The following is a 27,860-nucleotide window of genomic DNA, read 5'->3' as shown; positions in this document are numbered from 1 at the left end:
TAATTATATATTTATTTAAATAATATAATAAATGATATAATATATTAATTTAATTATTATATATTTAATTTAATAATAAAATAAATAATGTAATATAACAAATTTATAATTTTATATTTATTTAAATAAAAAAAATAAATTATATGATATATACTCTTATTAGTCATTTTACATATTAACAGTAATAACTAAATATAATTTTATCAAATACTTAACATAAATCAACTATCATCGGCTATCAGCAATCAGTTTACAGTAACAATTATCAGCAATCAGCTAATATAAATATTATTTGATTTTTTGAAGGTAAAATATTTAAGTGTAACGTAACAAATTTTGAATTGAATTTGAAACCATTTTCAGGTATCACCATAATATTTACATTATTTAACTCAATAAATTTGATGGGGTCAATGATACAATCTTTAGAATAGGTAGCATTTTAATTTGATGGTAACCCAAAACCACCTAATTGCCAATGGTATTGCATTATTCTAAATATATAATTAAACACTCTTGTAGTTATCTTTTCTTTGGTATGTCAATGCAATAAAACTACATGATCAATATGATGGGATTGCAACTTTTTTATTTGTCCATATATTATAAAGAATAATTATTTGATTTTTCAAGACCATAGAAAGGATCACCAGACTGAAAAGATGTCTCAATTAAAGTGGGTTTAATTATTACAAACTCGTTCATCTATAAATATAAGTTCAATAATTATTAAATTTAATTAAATATTTATTGTAAAATTTATGTAACACCCCAAAATTTTAAATTTTATTATTTTATGAGTATTATTGATATTTTAATTTTAATTAAATTTTAAGAAATTATTTGAGATTTTTCGGATTTTAAAAATCGGATTCGATTTTTTGAAAATATAAATTTTGATGAATTTTAAAAATTAATTTGAAGACCATGTGGTAAAACTAAAAATATATTTTGAGTCTACGAATTTTTCTGAGTTTTCTGGAATTTTTTCGGAATTTTTGGACCTCGTTTTCAATCCCGAGGCAGAGTAAAAATTCAAAATTTTGTATCCTGAATCGGACCGGCCAAATCGAACCGGACCGGATCGGACCGGTCGAATCGGACCGGCCTTTTCTTTTTCTTCCTTCTTCCTCCCGCGCGCGTCGACCTCCTCCCCTTCTCTCTCTCTCTTTTCTCCCTCCTCCCTCCTCCCCTTGCCGCGCCGCCACCTCCCCTGCCTTCCCACCTCGGGCCTCCCCCACGGCCGCCACAAACTTGAAACGGCCTCGAAAGGATCTTGTGTGCGCGATGCCTAGACTTCCCGGCCAAAATCCGGCCGATCCGGCCACCAATCGAACCGGGTCTTGTGTCTAAATTCATCTATTCGTTGAGAGCTTTCCATAGACACCAAGAACGCCGAGATCTATAGAGCGGTTTGTCCAATTTTTGACCGGGAAGTTTTAGCCCATTTTGACTTTTGGGCTAGATTTCTCACAAACCATGAATCCCACGAGAAAACCGAGAGTACCCGAGCGCTCTACTCGTCGAGAGCTTCGCGGCGACATAAATTTCGAATTTTTTCAACACCGTTTTTCGGTGGGTCCCACGGAACTTCGCAGTGTTTTTCCGAGCATTTAATGAGCTTAGAAAATTATGAAAAATTTATGTGCTAACCCCCGTGTTATGGGCTTCGTGTAGGTATCTTCAATTCGCGGAAATTCGACAGTTGTCCGATGCGTGAATTTCCGGCGAATGCACCGTTCTGGAAAAGTCTCCGAATTGGATCGAGATTTTGGCTATCCCCCCATTGTCAGACGTCCCGAGCGCGTCCCCGAAGTCAGAATCGGCAAAGGTAAACCCGAACCTTGCTTTTTCGTAATTTTCTAGTGCTTAAATAGGATTAAAAATCCATAAAATATTCGTGGTAGCTTAGAAAATTATGATTCTTTTTGCAATAGCTTAGAAATATTGCTAAGGACCGCAGGACAAAGTTTTAGAATTTTTAGAGCTTATTTGGGCAGTTTTTGCAAAAATGGTCAATTATAAGGACTAAATTGAAATTTTACATATTGTGATGAATGATTGATTTGATGGGCCCAGGAGGGGCTGTGTGATGTGATTGAGTTGTGGATATATGGATTTTGAATATAGAAGTGTGTTTTGAGCCCTTTTGCAGGTTTGGTAGGTCCTAGGTATAGGGGAGACTCTGCTGGATTTTCGGCACGACTTAGGACGTATTTGGTCTTTTTCTTTATTTGTATTGAGTCAAATTTATTAAATGATTGTAATAAAATTGTCAGGTAAGCCGATGCCTTTCTTCCTCCGCCTACGGTGACCACCGTCAAGTCTGTGAGTAAAATATTAATTTTAATTGTAATTTCGATATTATTATATGTTCAACATGCCCATGCATCACTTATATGCATATATTTATGTAGTTAAACTCTAGGCACGATTTATGTTGCATTCATAACTGTTAACGTGCCATGGATGTTGTTGTGGTAATTTGGAGCAGTGTGCGTGCGTTGGTGTGCTTGTGATGTGGTGTGGACTATGGACAGGACGAGTAGTCACGGCTTGAGTTCTTCGCTGGGACCTGATCCTTCGGGGGGTAGTCACGGCTTGAGTTCTTCGCTGGGACCCCCGATTTGGTTTATTAAGCGAAAGTCCGGCTTGAGTTCTTCGCTGGCACCAGGTTGGATTTAAGAGAGCTGTATAGGGGATCAGCTCCCATATATTATGATTGATGCTACAGGGTGCGTGAGTGCTCCAAATTACCTTTTTGCTGTTATGATGTGAACTTATTGTTGATGTTGCATTTCACTCTTCAGGGTGCATTAGTTTTAGATAGTTATAGAGATTATGGTTAAAATTGATATTTTACTCTCTGAGTAGAACGCTCACTCCTGTTCAATATTTTTCCAGGCCACAGGAAGATATTTTTGAGGTTAACCTGCTTTCTTCCTCGCAGGTCGATTATTAATGTTTGTATAAACTTGTTGAATTTTAGAATTTCCGCATGTGTTAGAAATGTTTATTTGATTTGGGTCTGTAAACTAAATTATTATTTTGGACCTGTAAACTTAATATTCTATGCATGTTTGATGGATTGGATGAGGGAGCTGAGCTCCCATTTATTTTTATGCTGATAAGTATGTGGAGGGTGAGCTGAGCTCCCCAATTGAGTATTTACTGTGTTTACAGGTCGGGTGAGTCAAAAACTCCCCGTTGGTAGGTTCATTTTATGGCTGGACTCTGTCCAGTTGGTTTCTTGAATTTGGGCCCAAATGGGCCTTAGAGTTGGGTTAAGGAATAGTTAGGCTTACTACGGGTCTCGGGGGCTTTAGGCTGGCCCAGGTCCTAGTGCCGGTCCGGCCCAGAGGTTGGGTCGTGACAATTTATATATAATTAATGTATTCATTATTGATATATTTATGTATACGTGCAGTTTATCTCTGGTAAAAAAATATACTCATTATTTTAATGAGAATACTAATATATGTTCAATTATATATATATATAAAAGTTAGTCTAATAATTTTTAAATTAAATATTTATATTAAAATTTTCATATACTTATGTATATATTTAATTTAAAAGTTGTTGAGCCTACTCTTATATTAATTATACAAAATTTTAATTTGACTTATACAAATTTCATGATAAATATTTAATTGAAAAAATTATTTACTTTATTTCTACATGAAAACGAGCTTATAATAATAACAACAAAAATTATTAAAAAAATCTTGATTGCATAACCTTTCAAAGAGTAATGATTCTTTCAATATTATAATAATCCAAGTGCACTAAAAGATAATGCACTTTACACTCTTAAAATTTCAGTTGCTCTTTACAATATAAAGTATGAATATCACGTACATGTGAGAGATGGAAAAAGATGAGACTTAAGTCTGTTTGGCATTAATATTATAATTATTATGAGAAAAATATTTTTTTTAATATATTTATTAAAAAGTTTTAAAACTACATAAAAAATAATTTTTTATGTTTTAATTATAAAATATTAAAATAAAAAAAAATTTAAACTATTTGTCCACAATATTTAAATGATATTTTCTCTAAATTTATTTTTTTTTAACTATGGAACTCAATATCAAATGATGCCTTAAAATGCTACCAACACATCTATAATTAACATTATGTTTTAAATATTATTTAAAAAAATAGTTGAAGTATTAGTTACGGTTTAGAAGTATTTTCGTTATTTAAGAAAACAAATTTTAATTCTTTAAAAATAAAATAATGGCTTACCAACATGTTGCTTAGAAATGACAAGTTGTTCATATATCATAAAGTTGATAGAAGTAATCTTTTTATCTTGTTTGATAGTGCTAGTGAAGTATTGGAGCATTCTTTAAAAGATGAATTTGCATTCACATCTAATCTAATATAATTTTAATCTCTTATAAAAACGATTTTTATAATTATTAAATTAAATATTTATATTAAAATTTATGTAAAATTAATTAAAATATATATAATAAATATATAAATTTAAATTTAATATTTCATTAATGATTGCTAAGCTAATTATTATATGAGTTTGAACTCACACACAAATTAATATAATTCCTAAAAGACAACACGCCAATGAGCAAGGCTAAGTATTCGGTTTAAATTGAACGAAACAGAACCGAATCATCAAAACTGAATTAATCGAATTATTATATTCTAATAACTGAACCGAACCAAAATGAATGAAAAATTGAACTGAAATTGAAACGCTCTATTTCGGTTCGGTGCGATTTAAACCGATTAGTTTTTGAGTTTAGATAAATTTTTTAATTTAGACTTGATTTTCAAGTTAGTTGGTTTGATTTTGATCTTAGTTTGAATTTAATAACAATTAATCAATGAAATTAAATAATTTATATATATATAATTACTTATAATTCATAAATTTTTATAAAAATAATAAATTTAAAAATCAATAAAATAATTCGGTTCGGTTTAGTTCAGTTTAACCGAATTTTTTCTCTTCAAAACTAAATTAAATCGAAATAACTAAAATTCTTAAAATGTAAAATTAAATCGAATCAAATTCTCAAATTAAGACGATTCGATTCGATTTATTTGGTTTAAACCGAAGAGCGGCAATGCACTCCGAGTCAAGTAACCATTTTTGTCGCAGAAATGCAATTTTAGCTTTCTATTTATGGGCATAGGTGGCTGATGTGAGTGGTGCAAATCCACTCGTGAAAATGAAACTCTAGTGAGGCGATTAATATCTCCTGTGCTTATCAAAAAATTAATTTTTTTTAAAGATAAAAGAAATTTTATTAATATAATGAAAATACAGATAAGGATAAAATCCAAAAACATAATATGAATCTCTCATAGATCTATACTCCTTAAAGCTTGAAGAATGAGAAGAGACCCTTTTAAAAATTTAAGAATATAAATATAGATTTTTTTTTTCTATTTATCTTTAAATATATAAATATTTAGAAACTCAGCAAAACGAGCATTGACAACCTATATAGTATTTACGTAATTGATTTTTGAGTAAATTGAATAAAAAAATTTTCACCATTTGTAAATTGGTGGCATTATAAAAGTTCACATTGATAGTCATGATTGATTGAAAATCAACTTATAGCCTGTTTGATATTGAGTTTTGAAGGCTAAACTGTTTTTCTGAATAAAAATATTATTTTAGATGCTATTAAAAAAAGTAATTTAGAAAAATCTATTTTATTATTTTAGTGTTCTTATAATTAAAACTGATCAAATTTAATTTTTAATTATTTTTTAATACTCTCTAACTAACATATTTAAAAAAAATAATTTTCTTAACAATAGTTTCAACGGTAATACTGAACGGGCCTTTAGTCGTCGAATAGTCTGAAGTAAAGATTTTCAAGATGAAAATCATCTTTTCATCAGTTGAGGCAAAAATTATCAAAAAATTACAGAAATAAATCTTCTTTTGAGCTGAAAAAAAAAATCTCACTAAAAAACAGAAACAAGAGTCATATAAGGCTCTAATCTCCACTAAATGAAGAGAGAAATAACCAATTCATGGATTGAAAGATCTACTTTGTTAAGTAAGAAAATCACTAGAACCCCAAGAAAAGAAAAGACAAAAGGCCTCTGCTGGCAAAAGAATGGCCGGCAATTAATATCTTCTTCACCAACTCTCTTTTGGCACATGTAATTGGCCTGAAGTGCTTTCAATTTCATACCTAAGAGATAGGTTGTTTTGAGATAAGGTCTGCTTTTGTTACGTTCCATTTATAGGATTTTGATAAGTTTTTAAAATGGTTAAAAAACATGCAAGTCATTTCTTAAAAAAAGGTTTGAGCCTAATTTACTTCATTCTTTCATGACACCAAATACTTGGAGTGTAAAACACTTACAAGAAAATCAAACATTAATGGGCGAGATTCTAATATCATCTTAAGAATTCTGGTCTCAATCCCGTTTGCTTTAAGACCAAAAAGCATATCAGAATACAATGGAGGGAGAGTTCTCAGTATGAATGGAAACTTCACCAACTAGCTGACTGCAAAACTTTGGAGGAAAAAATAGAGTACACTGCTTTATTTTCTTGTTCTGTTCACAAGGTTCATAGCAATTATACAATAAGGTGAAAGAAAATATCATCTACACCACTTGATGGTAGTGGAACACTTTAGCTTTCCACCTCTAGCTAGCATGAATCAGAAAACCAAATAAAACATTAAGAGCTACTCGATGCAAACACAAAATTTTCCAACATTAGATGACAGCAACTTTCTTTCCCTGTTAAACAATGCTTATCCTTTCTATCTTGTGCACAAGCGCACAGATCATCCACTGCCAGCTGCATTTGAGGATCCTTGACTAGTAGAACTCAGCAATTCTTTTACATGATTCTCAACTTGTTTTCTAACAAAAGAATAAGGACATCTTTCAATCACTTCAGCTCCAAAGGAAAATACCAGAGCTTTTCTAGCCATCTCTAAATCAATACCGCGTGCTTGAAAGTAGAAGAGCTGACTTTCTTCTAGATCACTTATTGCAGCTCCATGGGAGCACTTTACATCATCTGCTATAATTTGCAAATTGGGTTTGACATTTACAGTTGCACGTGGTTCTAGAAGGAGGCTCCTTGTTAATTGTCCAGCATCTGTCTGTTGTGCATATCTGCAGAAAAGAAGCATAGGTCAGTAAGATAATAACGCATTCAGGATTGATCATCAAAATGATACCCTTTGAACCGTGCAAGCAGTTGTCACTGCAACAATTCCTTGCCAAGGCAGGACATAATGTGTACCTGGTGGATGGTTTGAGCAAGTATCTTTCTTACTTTCTCCATTTGTATATAAGATTTACCCAAAAGAAGAGAATTAATTGTATAAAAAATTATTATAACAATTTACATTTCAAATAATTAGCAGTCGGACAAGGCTATAGCATGAACTTCAGTGAAAAGAAAAAGAAAAGCCACCAAATACTGAGTTTGAATTGACGTTCCATTTAGATTAGATTAAGTTTAATCCCATGAAGCAGACAATGTTTCAGATACAACCATTTGACCTAAATAGAAATGACATCACAGTACTTGCAACTATTACGTAAATTAATATATGTATCTTAGAATCCCAATGCAATGGAATAACATGGATCAGTAATCAAGTAATGCAAAGATAATGTTAACAGGACAGATGAAGGCCATAAAATAATTGGTGACAACACTACCTGTTGACCTTTACATTCCCATCAAAGACAGCTTGTCCTTGTGAATGAGCAACAATGCACTTGTGAAGTTGTCTCGAGTAAGCCCGAGGATGATCCAAGACAAGCCTACTATGCAGGTCTTGTGTTTGCCCACCGAGAGACAAATGAAATGTTGATAACTCTGTTGATGTATCTGGGCCCAGCTGCTGAAGATGGAGATTGTGCCTGCTCAATTTTCCGCCAGTGCTTACCTCAACAAGCTCATAGGTGCTAGTAGATTTCTGCAAATGATAAACTTTAATCAAACTCTCATCATCTCTTTTAACAATGATAAAAGGAAAAAAATGAAAGAAATAGAAACCTTTGTTTTAAAGAAATTCATCTTCCTGAAACTATGCTACAGCATATATAAACAAAAAATTGAAAAGAAAGAAGAAACGGAAATTATTTCTCTGAAACAAAGAAAAATAATATTCATAAATCCTATGCAAACTTTTACTTTATCTAGTGCTATATTCTAGATTCAGAATCTAGGGATAGATGTAAATTCTTATTTAATACTTTAATAGCACAATCAATCAATTTTACTCTGCAAAATACATAAAAATGGCCAATTTACTCAAGTGTGCAGACCATCTATCAACATAGTATCTCACACTTCAAGAAATAGTTCAAACAGCCAGAGTTCTAACCGCAGTTATGCATCACATCTAATAATTCCCAATTATGAGATTTACATGGGTATTGACATCAATGCATTACTTGGTGTTCAATGTGAATTTCTTTTACAAGTCAGCATATGCAAGTATAAGACTGAGCAGAAATACAGGAATTTTATATTACAAACTGAACAATGAACACATGCATTGAACTCAATATAACAATCTCCTCCAAACTGAACATAAAGAGTATAGAACAACGACAACTAAGCCTTAATCCCAAACTAGTTAGGTCAACTATATGGATTCTTTTCACTATTCAGCTTTGTTAGACGCCAAGTCCACATCAAGAGTATGATTTCTACAAATTAAATTTAGCAACTTAAGAAAAAAGTGAAAACATAAAAAGATAAGCAACGGAAACAACAAGGTCTCACCTGTTGAACCGAAGTCCACTTGATATGGGCAGAATTTAAGGATTGGCTCTGTATATAGGAATGCCTGACCTTTGCTCCTTCTTCAATCATCACTTCCAAGACAGAATTTGCCCAATAACATTTATCATTGCTCCCTACATTTGTAAACTCCTCAATTATCCCAACCTCTCCTCCTTCCTCCACCACCACAAGGACCCTTGGATTTGAAACTGGCAACTTGTTAGATCCCTCCTCCCCTCCCTCAACTGAAACATAACTCAAATGGATTGGATTCTCTACTCTAACCCCTGCAGGAACATAAACCACGGCCACATCGGGTGCCCCTAATCCATTAATGGACCAAAACAAATCACCCCATTGGAAATCATCAGAAAATTTGGTTAACGTTTGGGCGATTTTATCTTTAGGGTCATTTAACAAGCTACCTACATAAACCCCATGTGGCAAATTTGAAGAATTTGACAAAGAATTTAAGATAAACCCATCAACAATAACAATATTGGGTAAGTGGCTATCGTTTGAAATGTTTGTTAGGTGGTATGAGGATGGTGGCTTAGAGATTGGATGGATTTGAGATTGCTTGATAAATGAAGTGTCTGTGAACCGAAAAGGCTCATCTTTGCGAGAGGGCCAAGGGATGGAGAGAAGGGATTCAGCGGAAGAGTCCCTGAGTTTCTGGAGACAGGGCGAGGGAGAGGGAGAGAGGGAATCTTCAAAGGTCTCAGCAAGTTGGAGAACGAAGGGGTCAGAGAAACTGGCTTGTATTACTGGAGTTCTGATGAGTGAAACGCTAGTTTTGATTCTGTGTTTTGGTTTAGGTTTGAGTCTGGATGTTATTGTAGTGGATGTGTGAATTTGGGGTGCAAAAACTGAGGCAGACATGGATGTTATTGCAGCTTAAGGTAATAGAGAAAGATATTGAAATTAGTTATGAAGTTGTAACAGCAAATCACTCCTCTGAATGGCTTTTTAGGTTAGGGTTCTTCCTCTGTTGCTCTGGGCTTGTGGTCTCTATTGCCACAACTACTCAACACATATACACTTTGAAGAGCGCTTAAAGTCTTAAACAATCAATGATCAATTCTTATCACTGGGGCTGTCTGGTGTCATTTCAGCAGTTTTACTAATTGACAAGGGGCCAAAAGCGATCAAAATAGACCTGCAGAATTCCAAAATTTCAGAACCATGGATTAATCTCATCCTATTTACTGAGGCCAAGGACGGTCAAGAGTGAAGTCCTTTTGGGACATGAAATTTTAAAGGCCAAGTGCTTTCCCAAAGAGTTAGAAGCACACTAATAGGGGCCAATAAAGACTTAAAACTGTGTTAATCCTCAAGCAGAATTTGTACTTCCAAGATAAAATACCCAAAGGGCAATTGTTGAAGGAAAATAACAATGCTTTTAACACTGGACCAAGAACCAAACCCATATGATGACTGACTCATGGTTCCACCAGTCCGGCTCAACAGTAAGTCACAAATATGAATTTTATTTTAAAAAAGGAAAAACTAATAATAATAATAATAATAATAATAATAATAATTTGCCCCTTTTTCACAAATGGTTGTTAACTTTGTAAACGAAATGATTCAGAACACTAATATTGATATAAAATAATACTCAACTCAACTCAACTCAACTAAGCCTTTATCCCAAAAAATTTGGGGTCCTTGGTGCGATTGAGACATTATAATTGAAATAGTTGTCATGCTTAACAACTCTCCCACTCTCAGACCCACATCTTACATTTGACAAGAAAAGCATAGTAAAAATGTGCACCAGCAGATTTGCCTGGAATTTGATTCCAATGTTGGCTTTCTAATTATGAAACATTATGGCAAACCCTCTCTCCCAAATTGTGATTCAGTACCAAATTTGGATCCGTTACATGTATAAAACTCCATCTCATAAAAAATTTGAACTAAAATGAGCTTTGAAATTGTATAAGACAAGTTTAATAAATCCAAACTCCAATGTACCATTAAAATCATGCATAATCTCAAATAATCACGAATTATGTATTATCATCAAAACATGTATAATAAAATCAAACAAGGCCACACATAGTCTACATTTAATTATAATCAAAATCAAAGAGGGGCTGGGAAATCACAAACAAACAAAAGAGCACCTGAATATAACGTTCCTTCAAAGGTGATCAAGTAATTGCAGCTACCGGAGAGGTAGCTTAAGACTGACCTGCGGGTGCTTGAGGTAGCAGAAGGTTGCCCAAGAATGAAACTTTAAAGCCGTAGAAGCTTCCTTCAATCTGTCAATTCCCTGCAAAGTCCAGAGAGATGCTTCAATCTTCACTTGATTTGGAAAAAGCAAGAGAATTAGGGTTAGAAGGAAATTGGGATTTTCATATAACAGATGTGAAATTAGATTATATACTCCATATCTCTAAAAAAATTGCAAAATATACATAAATGAAAACCCCAGCATATCTTCAAGTCTCACAAAATTCAGCTCAAATAGATGAAAAAAATGTGGGTTTGAGTACACACCTAAACTGCAGAAAGAAATTGCTTTCAACTGGAGTTTGTAGTTACCCCAGAATATAGTCAACTTATGGGAGAGAGAGGATGGCCTTTTTGTTCTCTTCATGAGAAGTTGAGATTGAGATTGAAAGAAAAAACAAAAAATAATAATAAATAAAATAAAATAAAAATCAATCATATATTAAGAGGTCAAAAAACACCAACTACATCTTTGGCTGCGGCAGCCTTGCTGGTTGCAGATAATGTTTCCTACTATCAAAAAAACAAAAAAAAAAAAAAAAAAAAAAAGAACGCCTGCATAGGATATTAGCCCTTGGATGTTAAAAGCTTCAATAGGAGCCGTTAGGAGTGTAAGAATTTTAAAAAATATTAAACCGGAAATCCAGGTAACCAGTTTTTATTTTATGTCTTATGATAAATTACAGGGCAGAAAAAACTAAAATATATCAGGATAATAAATAAATATATATATATATATATATATATATATATATATATATATATATATATATATATATATGGAGCATTCTAAAATAAGTACTCTTTCAAATATAAAATTTTTAAAGTATTTATTTATAATCTATAATAAATATAAATATATAAATGAGAAAGTGAATTTTTAAGTGGACTAATATATTCTGATAATTTTATAATATTTTATTTATAATAAATATTAATTAATATAAATTAAATATTAAAAAATAGAATTTTAATAAAATTATATTTTATATATATATAGGACATTTTATAGGTTTCAAAATTTTTTTGCAAACTAGATATTGTAAATCTATTAAAATCCTTTATAAATTTATATTATTTATAAAAGATATTAATTCATAAAATTATATATTAAAAAATAAAATTTTAATAATACCCAAAAAATAAAATAAAATAAAATTTTAATGAAATTATAAAAAATTATAGAATAATATTTTCTTCATAATTCTGAGCTTTTTATAATTTTATTTTCTTAATATCTAAATACAATTCCTACAACTAATTCAAAATTAAATTTATTAAAATATTTAATATTTAAATAATTACAATTTTTAATTTTTATTTTATATTTTCATAAAAAAATTAAAATATATTATATTATTACAATTGTGAACAAATTAAACTATTCTCATAATTTTATATTATTTATAAAAAATATTAATTAATATAAATTAAATATTTATAGAATTTTAATAAAATTATGTTTTATATATATTCAATATCTTTTATAAGTCTAAAATTTTCTCACCATATAAATATTATAAACCTATTAAAATATTTTTATAATTTTATATTATTTATAAAAGATATTAATTAGTATAAATTAATTACTAAAAAAATAAAATTCTAATGAAATTATAAAAAAAAACATAGGAATAGTACTTTTCACAAATTTTATTCCTTTTATAATTTTATTTTCTTATTTTCCTATATATTATACAAAAATCTAATTCCTACACCTAAATTAAAATTAATTTATCAAAATATTTAATTTATAAATGATTGCAATTTTCAAATTTTACTTTATATTTTGCACAAAATTTTTTTTAAAATATAATATATTATTACAATTATTATATTTTTTATATCTTTATTTTTTTTTAGCATTGAGGGCAGAGTTGTACACAGTATTTATTATTCTAAACTAAATCAATAAGAATTGACTTCAAAAAATTGATATTTTATTGTTTTGACAAAATTATGGTTTTTATCAATAATTGTATTTGGAATCATATTTTGTCAACTGTACCAAATTCTATCAAATAAAAGAACTAAAACTAAAATTAACTTTATACATGTTTATTTCATAATTTTTTAGATATATTACATAATTTTAACATAATTAATTATTTATTTATATATAACTTAATAGATCATATATCTAGTATATTTAAATAATGAATTGCATACATAGTGTAATATTATATTATATTTTTTTTATTTAATGCATGTGCAATACACATACTTAGAAGACTAGTATATATAAATGTACTAACGAAAGGTGAATTTTTGATTTGAGTAGGCAAAAATATCATTATTTTTTATATTATTTATAATTATATTATTTATCTATTATTTAAATTAATTTTAAAATTTAATAAATTTAAAATTTTTAATCTTACTTATACTTCCTATTATAATCTAAAATAAAATTCTATAAAAAAAATTAAAATCATAAATTTATCTTTCCAAACATAAAAAAAGAATCAATTAATATAATAATAATAATAATAATAATAATAATAATAATAATAATAATAATAATAATAATAATAATAATAATAATAATAATAATAATAATAATAATAATAAACTACCTATAATCTATAAATATAAGAGTACAAATAAAGTGTAAACTTGTAAATGGATAAATATATCCTGAACTTTTAGATTATTTATAATATCATAAAGTTTAATAAAAAAAATGAAAATGAAATGTTACAATGAAAATAATAAAGAAAAACAAAAATAATAAGATAAAAAAAATACTATAAATAATTATGATAAAAGGAAAAAAAAAAATTAAAGTTATGGTTCTACTTTAAAAACGATAAATTAATAACATTATGTGAATAAAAAAATATTGTTTTTAATTTTTTTATAATCTTATTATAATATTAATAAAATTTTAACTTTATTTAATATATTTAAAATTAAAATTTTATAATATAGTAAATTGTATATTTATTTTGATATAATAAATTATGTATTGAGATCGTATTAAAATATAAGTGCATTATGATTAAAAGTTTTATTTTATTTTACATAGTCATTAATCTTTTTGTAATTTATTAAATAAAAAATTTACATTATCAGTAATGTTACAATTAAATATCATAAAAATTTTTAAAAGTAACAAAATATAATAAAATAATAAATTAAATTGAATATTTTATAATAATTTAAATTAAATTAATAATAATAAAATTACGAATAAATAAAACTAAATCTTTTAATTTTTTTTTAAGATTATGAATTATAAAAAATAATTAATAAAGCAATAAGTTTAAGAAATAACCAAAGTAAAATTTAAAGAAAAAGAATTTTATTTGATTTTTATAATAAATTAATACTAACAAAACAGTTAATGATAATTACACCTAAATTCAATTAATTTATTTTCCTATATATCTGTATTATGATAATTATTTTATAATTTCACTAAAAAAAGATAATTATTTTATTTATTACTATTTACTAAAAATTACGAAGTTTTTTTTTACTGTTGAAGGTAGGGTGTGCAAAGTTGATAAAAATCGACATTTTAAAAAATTGAATAAATTAATAAGAACTATAATTAAAAAATTGATATTATAAAAATTAAATCATATCGATTTGAACTTATTTTATAGTTTTAATATAATTTTATTTTTTATTAATAATTGAATTGAAAATTATAAAAATTAATTTTATACATATATTTGTTTATATTTTTAGATATATTATATAATTTTAATATAATTACATGTTTATATATAATTAAATATGTATTATATATAATATTTATTAATAATGAACTATAAATACTCTAATATTATATATTATTTCTTTAATTTGATGCACATGCAATGCACGTACTTCAAAAACTAGTTTACATAAAAAGAACATATATTTTAAGAGCAAATTCTAGGGCAAAAAACTTCTTCTGTCGTTATCAATAGTTTTGAACCTCAATTTCACACATTCTAATTTTCACAGCAAAATCTATATGAATAACAAAGAGATATAAATCATAACACAAAACTCAAGAATAAAATTTAGGCAAAATTATAGAAAAAAAATAATATATAGTTTCACTTAATTTCATTTTAAGGTCTGAAGTTCATTCTTTGTGACAAAATGGTACATAAGGTTTCATACAATCGGCAAACCATGACTTTTCGATTAATGTCATTTGACTATGCTGATGTAATTAAAAAAATTAATATTTAACAAATACAAAATGATTTATAATTGATTTCCGAAGGTGACCTTTGTAACATGATATCCCTTAAGATTTCCATGACTTTCGCAGGATTTGTAGCCTTGAAAGAGGTTAGCTTAGTACCATGGTTCTTAGCAAGAGAGGGTTAAAAGGATAGAAGACTTTTGGATTCCTTGCATTGAGGAAGGGGGGCAGTCATGGGTAAAAGAAAGGTTGTTGGGGCTAGCTACATCTTTCTGTCGTCAATGGACAGAGAAGTTGAAGGTAGCAACGAAGAGGAAGAGAGAAGTAGCAAGAATGTAAAGATAACAAGGATCAGAAGATCAGACAAATTTTCTACGCATGCCAGGTCTCATTTATATATTATTTCTCTTGTCTTTGTTCTTGAACAACTAAGTAATTACCATGTAGCAGATGCAAGCAAAAAACAAAAATGATTATGCAATGGAAGATAAAGAAAGTTTAAGAATGATTGGATTAAGTTGTTGAACAAAGTGTCATTGAAAAATTCTATTCATTTTCTACCCATTTGATCATCACCACCGAAGAAAATGTTTGTATTGGCATCTTGTAAGCAATAATTTATAAAGGATTGAAGCAAGTTGTTCCATAAAGGAGCATAAAACTAAGAAAGATGGGTTTGTTATTTAACAAATATTTTTTTAATCCACGTTAGCATGCAATTGATGGAGGAAGGTGGAATGTTTTAGTTCGTTAACATAGTGAAATTTCAGAGTATCACTTTATTACAAAATAAATGATGGGCTCTAAAGTGAAATGCACAAAATAAATGATAGGCTCTATCAAGGAGAAAGTGGTGTGGGGAAGCAATGCACATTGAATAGGGCAATGCCATTTCAGTTTTAGTTCTGTCTAAGGATTAAAATTAAATCAAACTCTTGATACAAATGTTTAATTTAAAATTATTATTTCATTTCAATGAATATGTTATAATATTTTGATATTTTGTTATGGCACAGATGATATATTTGTCTCTACTAGTAATTTGACCATTTGGAGATATGCTAATTTATTTTGTATAAAATGATATACGTACTATTTATAATTATATAAAGAATTGGCAAATATATTTATTTATCAAAAATTCAAATTCATGGTTCATGTTTTTATAATATTATTTATCGCTAAAAAAAAAATACATATATGCTAGTATTGCTATTAAAGAAGTTATTATTAAAAAAAAATACATTTTTAAATATGTTAATTAGTTAGAGGATATTAAATTAATTTAAAAGTTAAATTCAATATATTTTAATTTTACGAACTTTAAAATTATTAGATAAATTTTTCTTCAAATTGTTTTTTCAAAAAGTAATTTTTAGCTTCCAAATTTCATTAATAAACGGGATTTTATTATATAAATGTAATATATTTTGCTTATTATTATATTTTTAATATACATTCCACTAGTACTTGACGACACATATTAATTTTTCTAACTATAATTGATTATCGATATATTTGTTAATAAAAAAATACATTAAATATCAGCATATTAGAAAATTAATAAATTAATTACTTTTAAATATTAAGTGGATTACAATTTGAGATAAATGAAAAAGTCTACCTTTGTAAAAAAGAGAAATAAAAAATTTTTATCTATTAATTATTTTATTTTTATCATTAATTAATTATATATATATATATATATCTCACAAATATTTTTGCTTATAATATCTAAATTTCTTAGGAATGAATAATAAATAGTAATAATTTTTGAAATCTAAGTACACCACTTTTCATTGAGTTTGTGTATCTTAATAATTTAGTAGCCGATAACATTGAAATCTTAATTTCAGCATAAATCAATTCCTACATTTATGTTTTATATTAATTTTTAATTTTTATTAAAAAAAAGAATAAAAAATAAATCAAACATATAATTTGATACGTTTATACAAATTAAATTAATTCTTTTAAAATAAATTATATATGAAAAAATTAAAAAATAATTAAATTAAATTCTTGTAAAATTTGAAATTTTAAACTGATAGTTTCAATGATCCAACATATTGAAAACACAATGGATCATGGGTAAATTACATTGATGGTACCCTAATTTTATGTTATGTAATAGTAAGATACTCAAACTTTAAATTGTAATAGAGCTCCCCCTCCTCCTAATATCAAAGAAACACAACCACCCCCCCCCCCCCCCTCTCTCTATATCAAAGAATGTAACAGTAAACACCTACTTATTCCAGTCGGTTCTCCGATATTGTGTTGACATGGCTTGGCAATATGGGAGGTTCCTTCTCTCTTCATGTGCATCTCTCTCATCCAACATGAAATCTTCCTTAAAGACCTCTTTGGCTCTTTCTAACAAAATACTCATTTCTCTCTCTTTCTCTAGAAATGCTCTTTAGCCGTGTATATCTCCCTTTCTCCATAAGCTCGTCGAAAAAGAAAGATCTCAAAAGAATTTGTTGCAGCTAGATCTCACAGCAATGAGAGACTGAATTTGCTAGAAAATGAAGGTTACCATCGAAGAAGAAAGGTCAAACAATTTTCAAAGCGAAGGAGCAGGAGATGTCACTTTTTAACGGTAGAAGGTTTTCACCAAATAGCATTCCTTTGTGCCGATGCGATGAAGAAGCAACACTGACAACTTCTTGTACTAATGAACACTTGGAAGGAGGTTCGATGGCTATCCAAAGTATGGGGTAAGTGGAAATTAACTTACATTTTGTATGGATATTTATTTTTTGTTTTTAAATTTTTTTCTTGAAAATGAAAGATGAAATTTAAAATCTTTTGTGGGTTGTATTATGTAGAGGAGAAATTATTGTAATTTTTTTGAATAGGCTGACCCAAAATTCTCAAGACAAGCAAATGCAGTAATTGTTGTGATTGTTGGGTTGTTAAATTGAATCAACGGAATGGAGAGAGAAAGGGAAGCAGAAAAAGAGGTAGAACAAAAGAAGAAGGAGAAAAGCTATGAAAGATTTTTCCCTAAACCACAACAACCTTCTTTTTCACTATTTATTGTTGTAAAATAAAAATGGATAGGGACACAGCTTCGATTGAGATTGAGGGCAAAATCACTTTATATGGAGCAAACCATTTTCAATCTAGATAGCAATGTTTACCCAAACGAAATCATATGAAAGTCCAAATGAAATCAAAACCTTAAATTAGTCGAATGAAATCAAAATTTGTTGGAGAACAGGGTGATATTGATGGAGAAAGGGCAGAGCATGTGTTTTCATGCAGGAGAGAGATCATGTTTCTTTAATTCGATTGCCATATTAGAAGAGAGAACATATTAAAGGGTGAGAAACAATGCTTCCACGTTGGCATGCCATGTCATTATATAACTGGTGAATTGGCTGAGGAGATTACATAATATTTACTATTACATTTTTTGATATTGGGAGGGCTTTCTGTTACAATTTAAAGTTTGAGTACTTTACTGTTACATACCATAAAGTTGGAGTACCATCAGTTTAATTTACCCTATGATCATTAAATGTCTAGCTTTTTTCTTTTTAAAATTTTTCATAGTAATTAATTTTTATAAAATTTATTTATATATCTATATAATATAGCAAATGTATTTTAATAATTACATATAATATATAAATGTGAGAAGAGAAACATTAGGATTTCTCAAAATACTCATAATATTATAGAGTTATAATATTTAAAAATTAAATTTAATTAGCTATATAATTTAAAATTAATTATAGTAATAAATAATTAGATTTAATTGGTTATTGAAAACTAAAATTACTTTTAAAATGAATAGGATTCTCTTTATATTATTTATAATATTAAAAAATTTTAAAAAATTAATTAACTATAAAATCAGTAAAAAAGAAATATTTAATTCAATTCAAAAAGTTACAAGAGCTAAAATCTTAAGTTTAGGAATATTAATATAAATTAATTTAGATTTAAGGTTGATATTATAAGGTAAAGAAAAGTATAATATAAAATAAAATATATATTTTTTGACACGCAAACAAATTCGGTAAGTTTGAGAACTCCTTTCAATTTTTTTCTCATCATAAGATTCAGGAAAGCCATAGGAAATCAATTACAAAATTTTTATATGATTAATTTTTTCCCTTTTGTTGGGTTTTTGATATTTAATATAATTATATATAAGATATCTTATTAGTAATTTAAAAATAATGCACACATAGAAATAATCTTCTATTTTAATTTTGATTCTTCAATATCTTTATCCTTTTAAATTCATATTTTGCATATAATATCTTATAAGTTTCAATGATGATCACTAATATAAAATAGAAAGTTTGATGAGTTTTCTTAAAATTAAAGCAATTCAATTTTTAATTACAAATCAAGTAAATTGAAATTTAGTTAAAAAATCTAATTTCAAAATTATCAATTTTAATTCCATTTTAATTTGGTAAACTATTAATGTATTTATAAAAGTAATTTTTATGTAATTTGGTAAACTATTAATGTATTAATGTAATTTTTATGTAAAAAGAATAGGCATAGTTTCTTTAGCAATAAATAAATGAATTTATTGTTAATAATATAACTTAAAAATTGTCCTAGATTTATACAAATTTATCGTTAATTACTTTTAGCAGCCTCTAAATTATTACTAATATTATTAAGCATAAACTCAGCATTGAGAGTTTAGTTTATGCAACAAAATAAATTCGCAAATGAATTCAATTTTTTTAATATTATATAGTTAATATAAAATTAAAATTTTGATACTATATAAATAGTAATTTCATTTATATAAAAATTCTTATTATAATTTCTAATTTAATATTTTAAAAACTAAATAAAAAATTGTGTGCATTATAAATTATTAATTTAATGTTTATAAAATAATTAAGAAATGTCAATTTTGTACCTACTTCAAAATAGTCTATCATATAAATTATAATTTTATAATTTATATCTATTATATTTTATAAACTATAATTTATCATATATGTATATATAAGTGAGAAGACTAGGGAATAATCAGATAGACAGAAAAAATATAATTAATTTGTATTATAACGAATGATTAAATTTAATTAACTATTAAAAATTAATATATTTTAAATAAAATAAGAATTAAAAATTATTAATTCTAAAATTCTTTCACTATTAGCTTACAATCTTTATTCTAAATGGATCAAAATAACTTTATTAAAAAATTTAAAATTAAAACTATTTAATAAATTTTAATTATAAAATCAAAATATTCGAATTCTGGTATCATATTTAGGATATTTTATTTAAAATATTTTAATTAATTAAAGTAGTATATATTAAAATTTTTATTTTATGTGTTTTATTTATAATATTCTAATGGACTAAAGTAATACTTATTATTTTTATTTTCTTACAATTTTTTTAATTAATTTTAATTGACAGTAAAACATAGTCATATTAATTTGATATTATGACAATGAATGATTTTATTTAATTGAGTATTAAAAATAATATATTATAATAATATATGTTATATGTGAAAAATTAAAAAAAATTATATAAAAATTCAAATTATAAATTTATATAACAAGTAAAATAATGTATCATGTATGTTAAGAATAAAAATACTATATATAAACTATTAAGTGTAATAATGTATTATTTTTCATATTCTTTTATTAAATTACAATAAAATTTATATTCATTTATTTAGTTTTATTTTTATTATTAATTTTTTTAATTTTATTAAATTATTAATTTATAAATTGAACAAATATTTAAGATGTGTAATCTTGTTACATGATATTAAGAATCTTATTATAATATAATAATTAGAATATTAATTGAAGATAATCATATTGTATTCATATTTATAATAATAAATTATCAAAAAATAAAGAGAATATAAAATAATATATGATATTTATTTTAATAAGATTGGCATCTTATAATATTAATTGTTTTATTTATATTTTTATATAACTTTTCAATTCGGCAGGAGAGATCGGCTGTGCACAGAGCCATGTAAAATCGCAGCAGCCCACATCAAAGCTTCCACCTTCGACACGCTTCCGTAAAACCAACAGTTACCTCCACGAACCCCCAAATCCTCCGATCCATGCCCATTACCATACCCAATCTTTTCTCTGCAGATCCCTTCTTCTTAATTATGTATCCATTCAATCCTTAAACCAATATCCCAATTCCCTCTTTTTGTCTAATGGCATCCCCTTCGCTCATGGACACTCTTTTTCAACGCACATTGGACGATATAATCAAGGGCCTCCGCCACCAGCAGGCTGGAGAGTCCGCTTTCATTTCCAAAGTGGTCGAAGAAATCCGGCGCGAGATCAAATCGACCGACTTGCACACCAAATCTATAGCACTTCAGAAACTTACTTATCTCAATTCCATCTATTTTATTGACATGTCATGGGCGGCTTTTCATGCTATTGAATGCATATCCTCTCCCAATTTCTCCCACAAGAAGGTTGGTTACCTTGCGATATCTATGTCCTTTAACGAATCCACATCTGTTATTTTGTTGATCACTAACCAGTTGCGGAAAGATCTCAAGAGTAATAATGAGTTCGAGGTGAGTTTAGCTCTTGATTGCCTATCCAGAATTGGTACTGCTGATTTATGCAGGGATCTTACTCCTGAGGTTTTCACTTTATTGTCGAGTTCTAAGGTTTTTGTTAGAAAGAAAGCTATAGGCGTGGTTTTGAGGGTTTTTGGGAAATACCCAGATGCGGTTAGGGTGTGTTTTAAGAGACTGGTCGAGTGTTTAGATGGTACTGATCCGCAGATTGTGTCTGCAGTTGTTGGAGTGTTCTGTGAGCTTGCTTCCAAAGATCCCAGATCCTATCTTCCCTTAGCACCCGAGTTTTATAGGATTTTAGTTGATTCAAGGAACAATTGGGTGTTGATTAAAGTGTTAAAGATTTTTGCTAAGTTGGCTCCTTTGGAGCCTAGGTTGGCTAAAAGGGTTGTTGAACCAATTTGTGAGCATATGAGGAGAACTGGGGCGAAATCATTGATGTTTGAGTGTATCAGGACTGTGGTGACTAGTTTTACTGACTATGAATCTGCAGTAAAGCTTTCTGTTGCAAAAATTCGCGACTTTTTGGTGGATGATGATCCAAACCTTAAGTATCTTGGATTGCATGCGCTGTCAATTATAGCACCAAATCATCTGTGGGCAGTGTTGGAGAATAAAGAGGTTGTAATTAAGTCTCTGAGTGATGATGATCCTAATGTAAAACTTGAGTCTTTGCGTCTTGTTGTGGCAATGGTGTCTGAGAGTAATGTGGTGGAAATTTGCAGGGTTTTGGTTAATTATTCACTCAAATCTGATCCTGAGTTCTGCAATGAGATTCTTGGTTCAATTTTATCAAAGTGTTGCCAGAACGTATATGAGATTATAGTAGACTTTGATTGGTATGTATCACTGCTTGGGGAAATGTCTAGGATTCCACATTGCCAAAAGGGGGAAGAAATTGAGAATCAGCTTATTGATATAGGTATGAGGGTTAAGGATGTTAGACCGGAGCTTGTTCGTGTTGGTCGTGATCTGCTGATTGATCCTGCATTACTTGGGAATTCTTTCTTGCACAGGATCTTATCTGCTGCTGCTTGGGTGTGTGGGGAGTATGTGGAATTTTCAAGGAAACCAGTTGAACTTGTGGAAGCACTGCTACAACCTCGTACTAGCCTCTTGCCTCCATCAATCAGAACTGTTTACATTCAGTCTGCTTTTAAAATCTTAATATTTTGTTTACATTCATACCTCTTACAAAGGGAAAATATTGCTGATGATATGGCATCAGAGATGCTGGGTTTAAAATCTCAAGGTGAATGCTCAGGAAGTTCTGCTTTAGTAGCAGGCAAAGCACCTGCCCGTCAAGAACAGGATGAAGGGTTCAATCCAAGGGATTCAAATAAATCATATGAAGATCTTTCTATTATAAATGAAGGGGATGTATCTGCTCTTCTGGAGAAAGGTTTCACACATGAATCTATTGTTAACCTGTTAAACTTAATTGAACTGGCCTTGGGCCCACTATCAGGAAGCCCTGATGTTGAAGTACAGGAGCGATCTAAGAATGTGCTTGGATTTGTTGACCTGATAAAGCAAGAAATATCCAATGGTTTTGTTTCCGAGAGAGCATCCAAAATTATTGACATGGTGCATGATGCCTTCACCGAGGAGCTTGGGCCAGTCTCAGTAAATGCTCAAGAGAAAGTTCCTATTCCTGATGGATTAATGCTTAAGGAGAGTCTTGCTGACTTGGACGCAATTTGTGGAAATGTACAGTTACCTTCATCAATTTCATTTTCCATGGGAAGTCCTTTTGGGGAGAGTGTTGGTGCTTCTGTCTCTATCCCCCAAAGCAAAGAAGAGTCAGAACCATCAAGTGAGTCCACTTCTTTGCTTGCAGAACACCGTAAGAGACATGGGTTGTACTACCTACCGTCAGAGAAGAATGAAACTTTAGCAAATGATTATCCGCCTGCGAATGACCCTAAATCCAGTGATAACACCAATGATGATGCTCAAGATCTAGTTAAGCTTGCTGACAAATCACTTCTCCCAAAGAGAAGGTCAAACCATGCAAAGCCTAGACCTGTGGTGGTGAAGTTGGATGAAGGAGATGTAGTACCATTCATTGCCAAGAAATCAGATACAAGAGATGATTTGCTTTCTGATGCTGTTCGAGATATTCTTTTAGGTAATGTAGCCAAAACTGCTTCGTCACAAAGCATTATATCTGATAAATCATCTAGTAAAAGAAAAGGGAAGGAGAAACTGAATGTTGATCTTCCTGAATCGAGAGAAATTTTAGGTGTAGAAAAGCCTGATCTTGGAAATCCAAGTTCACGAAGAAGCAAACACCGGAGCCATGGCAAAGAGAAAAGCAGGAAAAGTCCAGAGAAAAAGAATTCTGATGAAATTGGAGATGGGGAAAAAGAAAAGCAGAAGAGTAGACATCGCCATGGTAGGCATAAAACAAAACAAAGAGCTGAAGGGCCCTTAAATGTGGCTGCACAAACACCAGTAATTCCTGATTTCCTTCTATAACATTGAAATTATGCATCAATGGTCCTGTGCCAAGAAGTTGGTTAATTTCATCCCTGTATTCTACCATCTGGACTGCTAAGGTTAGTGGTTTTATTTTATTTTATTTTTTGTAGATTTGGTACATTAATTTTTGGTTTCATTTTGCATTTTTGTCTTAACAATTTTAACTCTGGGATTTGTTTTACATGTTTCGCATTGTGAAAAAGATCTAGTTAATGAAATGTAGTTGTTGAGATTGACAATTGCAAAGAAGAAAAGGCGAAAAAAAAGGAAAAATAGTGACATTCAATTCCTGTAGCTAGTTGAATTCTCACTTTTTTTGAAATTTGAAATGAAAGAGATTTACAAATCTGGTTGTACTGTGATGCTGAATGATGACGAAACTGATATTCAAGTCTTTTGATTACCATTATGAGATATATCTTGCTTCAATTTCAATTCTTATGTCTTTTAGATGAGGAAAATACCTCAAAGCAATCATTTGGTTATTGTTGTTATTAAGATTTATCTTTCAATAGTTTTTTTTTTTATTTGATCCATACACATTTTGATTGGATCATGTGATGTTTTTGTTTTGCCATACGTGTTTATCATTGTGCAAGGGAACACCTGCCCCAATTTTTGAAAGGCGCATTGGAGTAATGATCCATTCCTGAATGAGTTACACTTTTAAATTGAATTTAAATAGTGGGTCTCTGATCCAGCTCTTTGATATTTGGATGTAATATGTGAAGTATAACCTCCTCCCTGAACCTAGTATCTGATTATACCATATTTTGTCCTGCGTCACGTGACAAGCATAATGTTGTTTCAAACACTGTTCTGTTTCATACTCTATATTCTCAGATTGTTTTTGTCAATTGAAAATATCCTTGGAGAAATTTCTATCGTGCCTGTCTCTTTATTCTTTTGTCCTCACTCTTCTTGCATGTAGGAATCTCTATTATCCTCTCTCTCTCTCCATCATTCTATGTTCATGGAGCCTGGAAATAGCACATCTCATGCTAATAAGATTTTTTAAGCTGGTTTGTTACTCAAAATTATAATAAAATTAGGTTGATGATTGAGTCGATAGTTTCTATCCAAAACTGGATTGGAATCAGCTCGTGGCACGGCTAGAGATGCTTTATCATATGCTGTGATTACGCATATTAATCTAAAAAAGAAAAAAAAATGAATTACTTGTACATTTTGATAATTTGGGTTTTACCTTGTCTAATTTTGCCTTAGAATTTAAAGTTTTATTTTTAATATTCCAATATAGTAATCATAATACAGAAAATAAATAGTAAAAATCTAATGACTGTTTTGGTTGGGGTAACTTGGCTAGAGACTTTCAAATTTGAAAATCTATCCTATTTTATCAACATTTTATCTTAACAATTTGAAAAGTTAAGAAAATATTTTTTTTTTATTTTTTTAGAAAATGATTTACTTACTTTTATAAGGAAAATTTATTTCTTGGTAAGTGAACTTTTTCAAGAAATAGAAAGACTTAAAGTTGTCTTTAAATTGTCATATGCATATACTCCTATCTCGGAGTAAGAATCGATAAAATGGTACTATTAATAATTTAATAAAAATTAAAATTTTCTTCTTATCAATAAAATGGTAGTATTAATAATTTAATAAAAATTAAAATTTTCTTCTTTTTATTTATTTATTTTCAGATGGTTTTGGGGGATGTTAGATTTAACTGCCAATCCTATTTCCTCCTTTCTCATGATGAAGGAATTGAATGCGATTTTGGCCCCACAACGCTGGTTATGGAAACAATGGTAATTTGCGGTGGATGTTCATTCCTAAGCAGATTTTATAGGTAAAAGAATATAAAATTATTATTTTACTTATTTTTCTTTTTTCCCCCCCTTTTATCTTTTTTCTTTTAAATTAATAGATGAATATTAATCAATAAAATTATTTTATTTTTCATAAATTTTTATTTGTTATAGTTATTTGTAACATTAATTTGAATTTTCCATTTATTATTAATGAAACTTACTAATTATAGTGAAATTTGAATTTTTCATTTGTTATTTATATTTAAATTTTACTATATTAAGTAAACTTATTAATTATTAAACTAAATTAAATAATAGGCGAAAGATATCTGTTTGGGAGTGAACACTGAAATTAAAGGAAGAGAATAAGAGATAAAATAGTAATTTTATATTTTTTTCACTTGCAAACCTGTCGTTACAAGCGAAAGTGGTAATTTTTGAAATAAAATTAAAGTTAAAAAATTTTCTTATAATAAATTAAAATTTAGGGCCGAATATGAAATATCAACTAAAATTCAAGATGATAAGTGCAAACTATCCTGAAAATAGGTTATATTTTGGTGTGTAGAAAGAAAGAAAATAAAGTAGATTTTCTTTTTTGTTTGAATGGAAATAAAAAAAAAAAAAAAAGTGGATGAAAACCTTTGACATTACAATTTTGACCTTTATTGTTTATGCCAAATAATATTAATAAAGGTTAAGCAAGTAAAATTACACATTTTCCATCGGCTTTCTCCATATTGAAACTTGAAAGACAGCAAGAGCCGTTAGCTACCATTCCTGGCCTCTCCATTGGCTCTCTTTCTGGTCTGGAGGAAATGGGAAATGAGCAGCAACATTCACCATTACTCGCCAAAGCCAAGCTTATCAGTTCTCGTTCGCAGTTGATCTGTTTCTTTCATTTTCTCTTCTCCGTCCTTGGCTTATCCCTTGGAATTACTGTCTGCTTGTATTTCAAAAGCATTTTCTTCTATTTCCATACTACCTTTTTCACTCTTTCACTGGCACTTCCACTGCCACCGCGTCCTGCTAGTCCTTGGACACCTCTTAGGGTTTGTTTGACATTACTATTGAAACTGCTATTTTTTTAAATATATTAGTTAGAAAGCGTTAAAAAATAATTAAAAATTAAATTTAATCGGTTTTAATCATAAAAATACTAAAATAACAAAACAACTTTTTCTATACTGCTTTTCTTAATAGCATATAAAATAATATTTTTATTCAAAAAAACAGTTTCAGATTTTGAAATTCAATACCAACCAGGGCTTTAGTCTTATGCATAATATGAAGGATGATGAGTTGATGCATCAATGGTTCCAAGAATTCAGAGGGTTCCACGAGAACTTGTTTTCTTGACGAAGGGACCTTTGCCTCTGGCTGAGTTGTTTATTAAAGGGAATGAAGGTCTTTACAGTGTATGTTCATCCTCATCCCCTGTTCAATGATACGTTGCCTGAGAAGTGAGAACTCTCTTTCCCATGAAAGAAACATTCCAAGCAATGCCAGTCTTTTTTGCACGCTTTTATATAAAATAGAAAAAAAGACTAAATTAAAAATTTCAGTGCTTCTTAAAATAAAAGCCAAATATACTATTTAATCTCGTGACACTCTAAATTTTTTAAACGTCATATCACATATTTCAATTTGAGTAAAAGTGAAATAAGAAACTAGTGCGATTGGAATTCACAATTTAGTTTTAAGAATATCTCAATTCTACTTTTATAAGAGTTGTGGTGTACGGTGAAATATTTTAAAAATTTAAGATGTTATAAAGATTTTTTTTTTAAATAAAATTCATTGTGAAGTTAATTATATATTCAGCCTAAAATAAAACAAAGCGATTGCAGTAAGAAATTTTTACCGCATGCGGCAAGA

At 28.8% G+C, this 27,860-nt stretch overlaps 2 protein-coding genes across 7 annotated transcripts; one reads left to right on the top strand and one right to left on the bottom strand.

Annotated features, from left to right (window-relative positions):
- Positions 1–6,517: 6,517 nt before the first annotated feature.
- Positions 6,518–11,426, bottom strand: LOC110648636 (protein ABCI7, chloroplastic). Of its 6 annotated transcripts, none has more exons than XM_021802926.2 (5): positions 11,270–11,426; positions 10,894–11,042; positions 8,762–9,920; positions 7,687–7,946; positions 6,518–7,131 (listed from the first exon to the last, which is right to left on the bottom strand). In XM_021802926.2, the coding sequence occupies exons 3-5, from the start codon at positions 9,641–9,643 to the stop codon at positions 6,795–6,797; spliced, it is 1,479 nt and encodes a 492-aa protein (XP_021658618.2). In that variant the 5' UTR covers positions 9,644–9,920; positions 10,894–11,042; positions 11,270–11,426; the 3' UTR covers positions 6,518–6,794. The 6 variants fall into 6 exon arrangements, with proteins under 6 accessions (XP_021658618.2, XP_057992535.1, XP_057992539.1 ...); XM_058136552.1 differs by having other exon boundaries at positions 10,962–11,042; XM_058136556.1 differs by having other exon boundaries at positions 10,894–11,069; positions 11,270–11,412.
- A 9,692-nt stretch (positions 11,427–21,118) lies between these two features.
- LOC110648637 (AP-3 complex subunit delta) lies at positions 21,119–24,613 on the top strand. Its single transcript, XM_021802928.2, has 2 exons — positions 21,119–23,851; positions 23,966–24,613. The coding sequence occupies exons 1-2, from the start codon at positions 21,340–21,342 to the stop codon at positions 24,199–24,201; spliced, it is 2,748 nt and encodes a 915-aa protein (XP_021658620.2). The 5' UTR covers positions 21,119–21,339; the 3' UTR covers positions 24,202–24,613.
- Positions 24,614–27,860: the final 3,247 nt, after the last annotated feature.

This window comes from Hevea brasiliensis, chromosome 2 (genome assembly GCF_030052815.1).
Source record: "Hevea brasiliensis isolate MT/VB/25A 57/8 chromosome 2, ASM3005281v1, whole genome shotgun sequence".
Classification (NCBI taxonomy): domain Eukaryota; kingdom Viridiplantae; phylum Streptophyta; class Magnoliopsida; order Malpighiales; family Euphorbiaceae; genus Hevea; species Hevea brasiliensis.
Note: the sequence above shows the minus strand (reverse complement) of the source record. Positions and strands in the feature narration are given on the sequence as shown.